The sequence below is a fragment of the Chrysemys picta genome, chromosome 22 (assembly GCF_011386835.1).
Source record: "Chrysemys picta bellii isolate R12L10 chromosome 22, ASM1138683v2, whole genome shotgun sequence".
Taxonomy (NCBI): Eukaryota; Metazoa; Chordata; order Testudines; family Emydidae; genus Chrysemys; species Chrysemys picta.
This window is the reverse complement of record NC_088812.1, coordinates 9012164-9022030: the sequence shown is the minus strand read 5'-3', so window position 1 is coordinate 9022030 and position 9867 is coordinate 9012164. Positions and strand designations below refer to the sequence as shown.

The 9867-nt window shown below is 44.3% G+C and overlaps 1 protein-coding gene across 2 annotated transcripts in view; it reads left to right on the top strand.

The window, feature by feature from the left end:
- Positions 1 to 228: 228 nt before the first annotated feature.
- The window catches only part of HDAC7 (histone deacetylase 7), a 249146-nt gene continuing 239507 nt past the window's right edge, over positions 229 to 9867 (top strand). The window contains exon 1 of one of the 2 annotated variants that reach the window (XM_065575979.1): positions 229 to 573. In XM_065575979.1, the coding sequence (XP_065432051.1) occupies positions 555 to 573 (19 nt within the window). In that variant the 5' untranslated portion in view covers positions 229 to 554. The remainder of the gene's footprint in view (positions 574 to 9867) is intronic. The other variant, XM_065575981.1, reaches the window with a different exon arrangement.

Here is a 9867-nt window from a genome sequence, read left to right as displayed (position 1 = left end):
TTTTATTAGCTAAACCCTCTCAGATGCTGCATACCAGATTAGTAACATTTCGGTAACACATTGCTAACATTTGACTCATAGAAACTTGGAAGGCTGGAGTCGGGGGAGGAGGGGAACACTTTGGATTCCAATTCCTTTTTGTTTTTTAAATGCCAAAACTTCTCTTTGCTTAATCAAAAAAGTGCTTTGCATCTGACAGTTTCCATCATCTTGCATTGTGCCTGTGTTACGAGGGGTTGGTGGGGAGCGGGGTTATGTGTGGCCAAGAGGGGCACCCAGAACAACTTAGCTAACTTTTCTTCTTCAAGCCTTTTTTTTTTTTTCTGCGTTCCCAGGGCCCGGTTGGCCAGGCTTTCTAGGTTTGATAAAGCATTTCCTTCCATTGTCATTCTATACGGCCTCTGGGCCCTTCTCTCAGTCCCTCCCCTTCTGCCTTCCTCTCGCTCTCTCTTACTGAACCTCAGTGAATCTTGTGATATAAAGAAAGCAACTGCCTCCCTTAAGAAACAGCTTGAACAATGAGACCTCATCTTCAAGGGCTTTAATTCCTCTGGATGCAAGGACTAAATCAGGGTGAGTAGCCTGCCTATTGTCCTGTTGGTTGCTGGGATCTTCTGCAATTATGACTGTGTTTCTGCCTGCAATGAAATAACTGTGAACATGGTAGGTGTTTTAGATCCTGGGCTCCTCTCCTATTTCTCTTGTGTGGAGGAAGGGCAAAAGCTAAAGTTTCGAAGCATGTGAAAAACACCGAGCACTGCTTGCGATTGTGCTGAACTTTGGATGTATGTGAAAGAGTAAAATGTCCCTGCCAGATACAGTGGGTAAGATTCTGCTCTCAATTACAACTCTAAATTTGGAGTCACTCCATTGGCTTGCTGAACAGGCCCACCTGTGCAACTGAGCAGACTGGATTTTCAGCAGGGCAGGAGGGATTCTTACCTCCTCAAAGTCTCAGAAAAGAAAAACAAATATTATGCAATACAGCTCGGAGTGTGATCCTGAGCTGGGCTCTGGGAGGAAATCTTTCTCATTAGTATTGACAAGGTGTAATCCCAGATGCAATGTTTTAAAGGACCCCCCAAAAGAGATGCACCTGCGATGGAAACCCCAGTATCATGTCTGACAGAAAGACCTGGTAATCTGTGGATTTTAATATTCTGAGTTTAAGAGACAAGAAGTTCAAGGGGAAGATGAGTTGTCTGGGCACAGCAGCCTTCTCCGGCTGACATGCATATCTCGTCTGTTACCTGCCTTTAACAGACTCTTTTCCAGTCTGGCCTCATGTAAATCTGACCTATTTTGTATGTAACCTATTATGACGGATTTTGTATGTGAGATAGAATGAAAGGGAACTATAAGGGAGGCAGACTGAGAAGCAGGGGAGGTTTTCAGTGACCTGAAGCTTAGCTGGGCTAGTATGGAAAGAAGAAATGGTTTGCTATCAATGTTTGGGGAATGATCAACTTCACCCATTGCCACAAGAAACACTAGGGCTCAACATCTGTGGTCTCTCATGGTGCTAAAATACTATTTCATGTGGCTCATAATCCACCAAACAGAGCAGATTTTGGAGACAGCTAGGTCAGCTGGGGGATATGGAGGGCAAATTCAAGGGGGGTTCATAGACATTAGGGGCCATTATAGATAATATAGGTCAGCCCAGCTCCCCCAGATGTAGCTGCAGACTGCCATTAGCTGCCTTCTAAGATGCTTATTGTTGCTCTTGTTAGGAGTAAGGGACTGCAGAGTTCATCATCCTACTGGAGTGGAGTTTGTTGAACCAGCAAGAGAGGGGAAGGGAGGAGTTGGAAAGTTTACAAAATATGATTTTGTGCAATATGATGACTTGTAAAGACCTCCACAATTTTCTCTGGAAACTTCCTTTATGTCCCTGACTTTCTACCACCTAAACCAGGCCCATTTCTAGGGAAGGGAAGAATGGGATGGGATACAGGAAGTTATGAGTCAGACACCAGCTCCTTCAGTTATCTAAAATTCCCATCATTGCTCCTGGAGGCTAATCCTTATCTTGCCTGCAATGTCTGAAGGATGGTGAACACAGACAGAAAAGTGTGTGTCATGGGAGGTTCCCCTCCTAGACATAACGGCATGCAGGGCCGGCGCAACCCATTACAATTTGGAGGGCGGCGACGGCAGAGGTATTTCGGCGGTGGGACCTTCCGCCACCTCTGTGGGGGGCGGCATTTTGGGGCGGGACCTTCCGCTGCCTAGGGCGGCAGAAAAGCTGGCGGTGCTCCTGACGGCATGTTCTTTACACAAGAAACCACACAGGCAGAGTTGGGTCCCAAATGATTGTGTTTACTAAATACACACACAACATGCTGCCCTAGCTATATACACACACTGCTGCTCTGACTGATTTCTGGTGATTTCTAACACAGTGAGCACCACTAGAGGGCTCACAAACTATTTAATGGGATACTACCCAAATCCTGTACACTACCCATCTCTTGTCCCCAGGGCCGGCTCTAGCGTTTTTGCTGCCCTAAGCACACCAAAAAAAAAAAAAAGCCACAATCCGCAGCAGGTCCTTCGCTCCCAGAGGGAGTGACGGCCCCACTGCGGAATTGCCGCTGAATGGCCGGACGTGCCGCCCTCCTCTTCTTTGGCCGCCAGGCTGGTGCCTGGAGCCAGCCCTGATTGTCCCAAATTCCTGTCCCCTTGCCTTGGGGTGGTGAACCCTTCTATCATATAGGGAGGTAGGAGTCATTACAGCACGCAGAGATCTAACATTTTTATTGGCATCGTTTGTGGTATGGATAGACTCTTAGTGTAATTGAAAGGAACAGTTGGTAACTTGCATGTAAGTCCCCACCGCAAACCTAGAGTGAGAGCACAAAACCATAAAATGGTCATGGATTAAAAACTGGCTAACTGATAAGTCTCAAAAGAAATAAACAGAGAAACATCATTGAGAGGGTGTGTATCAAGGGGGGGTCCTGCAGGGATCAGTTTTTGGCTCTACAGTGTTTAACATTTTTATCAATCACTAGGAAAAAACCATAAAATCATCATTGATAAAGTTTGCAGATGACACACAGTTTGAATGAGCCGTACTCAATGTAGAGGACAGGACACTGATATAGAGCAATCTGGATTGCTTGGTAAACTGGGCACAAAGTAACATGCATTTCAATGTGGCCAAATGTAAACTCATATATCTAGGAACAAAGATGCAATTGCCACTGACAGTAACAGGTATGGGATACTGACAATAAAATGGCTGCACCTAATTGGGTGAGGAATCTGGGCAAAGCCAAGCAGAAGATGTCTGAACACCAATGCAAGGAGCCTGGGTAACAAAATAGAGGAACTAGAACTACTGGTGCAGGAAGTGAAACCAGATATTATAAGGATAACAGAAACGTGGGGGAATAGTAGCCATGACTGAAATACAGGTATTGAAGAGTATGTAGTGTTAAAGAAAAAGGTGGTGGAGTAGCACTGTATATTAATGATGAGGTAGATTGTAAAGAAGTTGGAAGTGATGGAATGGCTAAAATGGAATCTGTTGGGGTCAAAATCACTTTGGAGAAGAAAGTTAAGAGGTTCCACTAGGAGAGTACTTGGTGACTGTAACAGACACCCCCCCCCCCAGGATTCAATTTGGATATGGATAAAGACCTTTTCAATGTTTTTAATGAAATGAATACTACTGGGAATTGTGTGATTATGGGATACTTTAATTTCCTGGATATATATGCTATTAATAGCTGACAGATTTCTTCACCAAGTAATCACCAAACTGACAAGAGGTGATGCCACTTTAGATTTAGTATTGGACCTCAGAGAAGAACTGGTTGTGGAGGACAACTTTTGAGTGATCATGAGTTTATTTGATTTAAACTAAAATCAAAAAATAAACAAAACCAGTCTGCAACTAGGGTCCTTGATTTCAAAAGGGCAAACTTTAAAAAATTAAGGGAAGTAGTCAGGGAAGTACACTGATGAACTCATGGATCTGAATGCGAAGGAGGCTTGGAATTACTTTTAAGTCAAAGTTGCAGAAACTGTCTAAAGCCTGCATCCCAAGCAAAGAGGAAAAAAAAATCATTGGGAAGGATGAGCAAACATCTCAAACGGGTGATTAGGAGAAAGCTTTTCTTGCTAATCTATCCCATCTTCCATTCCTTGTAGGCTATCTCTTGTAGGTCAAAATATGTAAGGAAAAAGTGAGAACTGACAAAAGCCAAGCAAAGTTAGACTTTACAAAGTACACTAAAATCAATTAGTAAACGGTTCTTTAGCTATATAAATAAAAATAAAACAAGGAAAGAAGAAGTGGGACTGCTAAACAATAAGGATTGGGGTGGAGATTAAAAATAATCTAGGCATGGCTCAACACCTAAATGAATATTTTGCCTTTGTTATTAATAAGGGTAATGAAGAGCTTGGGAGCAGTGTCAGGGAGGCTAATGGGACTGATGATATGGAAATAGAAATTACCGTACTCAACATGGAAGCCAAACTCAAACAGTCAAACTGAGGGGCCCAGATAATCTCCATCCAAGAATATTAAAGAAACTGGCACATGAAATTGCAAACCCAATAGCAAGGATTTTTAATGAATATGTAAACTCGGGGATTGTACCTTATGACTGGAGAATTGCTAATATAGTTCCCTATATTTAAGAAAGGGGGAAAAAGTGATCTGGATAATTACAGGCCCATTAGTTTGACCTCACTTGTATGCAAGGTCTTAGAACAAATTTTGAAAAAAGAATAGCTAAGGACATAGAGGTAAATGGTAATTGGCATAAAATATAATACAGTTTTACAAAAGGTAGATTGTGTCAGACTAACCTGATCTCTTTCTTTGAGAAGAGAACTGATTTACTAGACAAAAGAAATGCAGTAGATCTAATCAACGTGGATTTCAGTAAAGCAGTGGTCGCCAACCTTTTTATGCACAAGATCACTTTTTGAATTTAAGATCAACCCAAGATCTACCCTGCCCCTTCCCTGAGGCTCCATCCCCCTTCCCTGAGGCTCTGCCCCACTCACTCTATTCCCCCCTCCCTCTGTCGCTCACTCTCCCCCACCCTCACTCACTTTCACTAGGCTAGAGCGGGGACCTGGGGAGCAGGAGTGAGGGGGTGCAAGCTCTGGGAGGGAGTTTGGGTGCCGGAGTCTTATGGTCACACTGCACCTAATCTCATAGAATCCTCTGGACATTGGGAAACTGAGGCACACACAGCATTCATGAAGAATAGTAAGACTCAGATAGGCTCACATACAACATAACAAGGGAAAATTCATGAGTTTTACTTTTTATTAGTGTCATTTGTGGTTTATAGATCCAAAATCCTTCAGGGATTGTCACAAATCAGTGTAACAGTCCTAACTGTGGGGTGTTGTCATGGAGTCACCGGGATGATGCTTTGGAACTACTCCCTGCGAAGCCAGTCAGGACTCTGAGGGAGCATCCCTCCTCTCTCTGAGCATACTGTCACCAGGGCAAGAAACTTACACAGCTTCGACCTTCCTGGGTCTGACCTCAGAGCATTCAGCATCCCCTTCCACACTGTGTGCTTCCTGCAGTGAGTCCGCACAGGGGAAGCCAGAGGGCCCTGTACCCCAACTCTGCAGTCAGAGGTGACTCTCAGCCAGCTGATAAAACAGAAGGTTTATTAGTCAACAGGAACACAGTGTAGGACAGAACTTGTTAGCAGAGAAATCAGTGACTTTCAGCCAAGCCCATCTTAGGGGGAGGGGAGCCCAGAGCCAGGGCTCTGGTCCTCCCCGTGGGCCCCAAGCCAGCCGAGACTGACTTGCTTCCAGCTACCTGGCCCCTGCCCTGCCCGTTGCGCCTCCTCCGGCCTTTGTCTCACTTCCCAGGCCAAGAGTCACCTGGCTGCATCCCCCTCCTGGGTCTCAGGTTACGAAGGGGCGACCATAGCATTGGTGCAGGCAGCTGGAGCAACCCCCACAAAAGTCACACATGCTTAGTCCCACCACTTAGGTATTGGTGCAATACACAGGGAAACTGAGGCACACACAGCATTCATGCAAAATAGTAAGACTCAGATAGGCTCACACACAACATAACAAGGGAAAATCCCCAATTCGTCACAGGTGTGCATTGGTTGAGCCTGGGGCACGGGATTGGGGGGCAGGAATGAGGGGTGCAAGCTCTGGGAGGGAGTTGGATTGCAGGAGGGGGCTCCAGGCTGGGGCAGCATGTTGGGGTGCAAGAGAGGGTGAGGGGTGCGGGCTCTGGGAAGGAGTTTGGTGCAGGAGGGGGCTCCAGGCTGGTGCAGGGGATTGGGGTGCAGGAGAGGGCGAGAGGTGTGGGCTCTGGGAGGGAGTTTGGTGCAGGAGGGGGCTCTGGACTGGTACAGGGGATTGGGGTGCAGGAGTGAGTGAGAGGCGTAGCCTCTGGGAGGGAGTTTGGGTGCAGGAGGTGGCTCCGGGCTGAGACCAGTTGATCATGGTTGATGGGTTGGTGACCACCGCAGTAAAGCATTTGATACAGTTCTACGTGGGAAATTATTAGTTAAATTGGAGAAAATGGGGGTTAATATGAGTCAATACTGCAATGCTGTTGCAAAAAAGGTAAATGCAATTTTGGTTTAGCTTATCAGAGGCATAGCATGCAAGTCGGGGAGGTGATCGTACTGCTCTGTTTAGCACTGGCTAGGCCTCAGCTGGAGGGCTGTGTTCAATTTTGGCCACCGCTGTATAGAAAGGATGTAGAGAAACTGGAAAGGATCCAGAGAAGAGCGACAAAGATGATCAAATGCAAGCCATATGAGCAAAAGGCTGAAGGAACTGGGTATATTTAGTTTGGAAAAGAGAAGATTAAGGGGGGACATGATAGCAGTTGTCAAATACTTGAAAGGCTGCCATAAAAAGATGGAGAAAATTGTTCTCTCTTGCCACAGAGGGCAGGACAAGAGGCAATAGGTTCCAACTACAGCATAGCAGATTTAGAGTAAATCTCAAGAAAAACTTCCTAACTGTAAGAACAGAAGGACAATGGAACAAGCTGCCGAGGAAAGTCACGGAAGCTCTTTCACCGGAGGTTTTCAAAAGGAGGCTGGACAGCCATGTGTCTGGGATGGTTTAGACACAACAAATCCTGCATCTTGACAGGGGGTTAGACTAGATGACACTTGTGGTCCCATCTAACCCTATGGTTCTATGATTCTATTAGTCTATGAGAATTGAAAGGTGAGTAAGGAACTAGGGAGACTACAACAGTCCATGCTGAATAGTGAACTATCAGGCTGGAGGAAGGTTACTAGTGAAGTTCCTAAAGGATCAGTCTTGGGACAAATCTTATTTAACACTTTCATTAACGACCTTGGCACAAAACATGGGTGTGCGCTAATAAAATTTGATGATGACACAAATTTGGGAGGTACTGCCAATAGAGAGAGAAGGACCAGAACAGCACACAAGAAGATTTGGGTGACTTTGAAAACTGGAGTAATTGAAATGGAAGGAAATTTAATAGTGCAAAATGCAAGGTCCTGCACTTAAGGACTAACGACAAATGTTTTTGCTATAACCTGGGGACGTATCAGTTGGAAGCAACAGAGGAAGAGAAAGGCCTGGGTGTATAAGTCTATCGCAGGATGACTATGAGCTGCCAATGTGATGAGGCTGTGAAAAAGGCTAATGCAGTCCTAGGATACATCAGGCAAGGTATTTCCAGTAGAGATAGGGAAGTGTTATTAAAAGGTACTGATGAGACCTCACCTGGAATACTGTGAGCAACTCTGGTCTCTCACATTTAAGAAAGATGAATTCAGACTGGAACAGGTGCAGAGAAGAGCTACTAGGATCATCTGAGGAATGGAGAACCGACCTTATGAGAGGAGACTTCAGGCGTTTGGCTCTTTTAGCCTAACAAAAGGAAGATTGAGGGGAGATACGATTGCACTCTATAAATACACCAGAGGAATAAACACCAGGGAGGGAGAGGAGTTATTTATGTTAAAGGCCAGAGCTGACACAAGAACAAATGGATCTAAACTGGCCATCACTAAGTTGAGGCTTGAAATTAGGTGAAGGTTTTTAACTATTAGAGGAGTGAAGTTCTGGAACAGCCTCCCAAGGGGAGCAGTGGGGCAAAAACCCGAACTTGTTTTAAAACCGAGCTTGATAAGTTTACGCAGGGGATATATTGATACCCTACACACTATTGTAACAATTTTTGTACAAAATATGCTTGTGAGGTATCATTTGAAAACTAATGTTCATTCATACAGTATTCCTTAATATTCATCAACACTAATTGATCATGAATAATGATCATCACTGATGATTAATATTCTTGTGTGGTGTATGCATATGATGTGTATTAAGAGTTGTGAATATATGCTGGAATTATGACTAAAGTGTATGTAACCCAGGTATGTCAAGGGGAGTTATTTAATAGGGCTATCCTAAACAAAGGAATGTGTGTTTATACCTCAGTTTACCTATACATTGTAAATAGGACCATCAAAGCAGCAGGGATGGCAGGAAACAGAACAATTTGCTTTTCAGCAAACACAAGTGGGGAAAGAAAGAGCAGGGAGTTTTCTTCACCACCTAACTAACTCCATGTCACCTTCTTCACAGCATGAATAAACTTTCCTTTGAGAGGTAACCCTCAGAAGAATCCACTTCAAAGGTTTATGGGTCTATAAAGAGGGACTGAACCTCAAGTGAGAAACAATTGAATCAACTGATTGTATTCAATATTACTGTATTATAAACGTATATAGTGAGGTCTTTTATGAAAGCCTATGACACAGTCGTGATTTATATCACTGTAAAATATATGTATTAACACTGTATAAGGAATTATGGGTACTTAACAATATTATGCTTTACAGCCTGTGTCCAAACAAAGGGACAGACAGGTTCCCCTCCAGACAGGAGAGAAGGCAGATATCTCCTGTCTCCAGTGAAATTAAGCAAGGTGTGACCAGAAACAATGGAAGCTCTATTTACATAGAAATCAGCAGGGGAATGGGAAGCCCTCAGGAAGGGAAGAGCAGCATGAGGTCATTCTGCCCCCGGAAACAATGTCTTTGACCTTTGGGAGATATAAGCAAAGACAGAAGTCATCTTTGGTATCCATCACTAAACAGACACAAGAGGCCAGAGTTTTTGCAAGCTGAGAAAGATATGTCATTCATCCAAGGAGGTGAGGGGAGAGCTTGAAGTCTGAGGAAACTGAATGTAGGTGAGAACCCATCTTGAACCAAGCTTGTATAATCTTCCTAGATTAAGTTTTAGACTTTTACATGTGTGTTTTCGCTTTTATGTCCTTTCAAACTTTATTCCTTTTACTTGGCATCACTTAACCTATGTCCTATTATCAATAAAATTGTTTTAGTATTAATCTAAACCTCAGTGCTGTGTTTGAATTAAACTCCAGTTAATGTGGCAAGCTCGTGGGGTTTTGTGTCTTTAGAGGAACAAATGAACCTTATTATTTCTTTGAACTGTCCAGGAGGGGGCTGGACATTGCAGAGCACACAGTTTGGGGGAAATTCAGGACTTGGAGGGTGTTGGAGTCGCCCTCCTGTTTGTAACCAAGGCTGGTGGAAGCCAGAGAGGGGATGTGGGGCCGTAGACAGGCTGCTGGGGTCAGAGTTGCTTAACCAAGTCTGTCTAGCAGACAGACACTCAGGGTGTGACGTGTGTGCGTGTTGCTGACTCTAACAGCATTCCAGGCAGAGAGCTACAGAGGCAAAGCATTATGAGTAAGGCTACATTTTATTCACGGGTATTTTTAGTAAAAGTCACGGACAGGTCACAGGCAGTAAACAAAAATTCAGGGCCCTTGACCTGTCCATGACTTCTACTATATACCCCTGATTAAATCTTGTGTGGGGGGGAAGG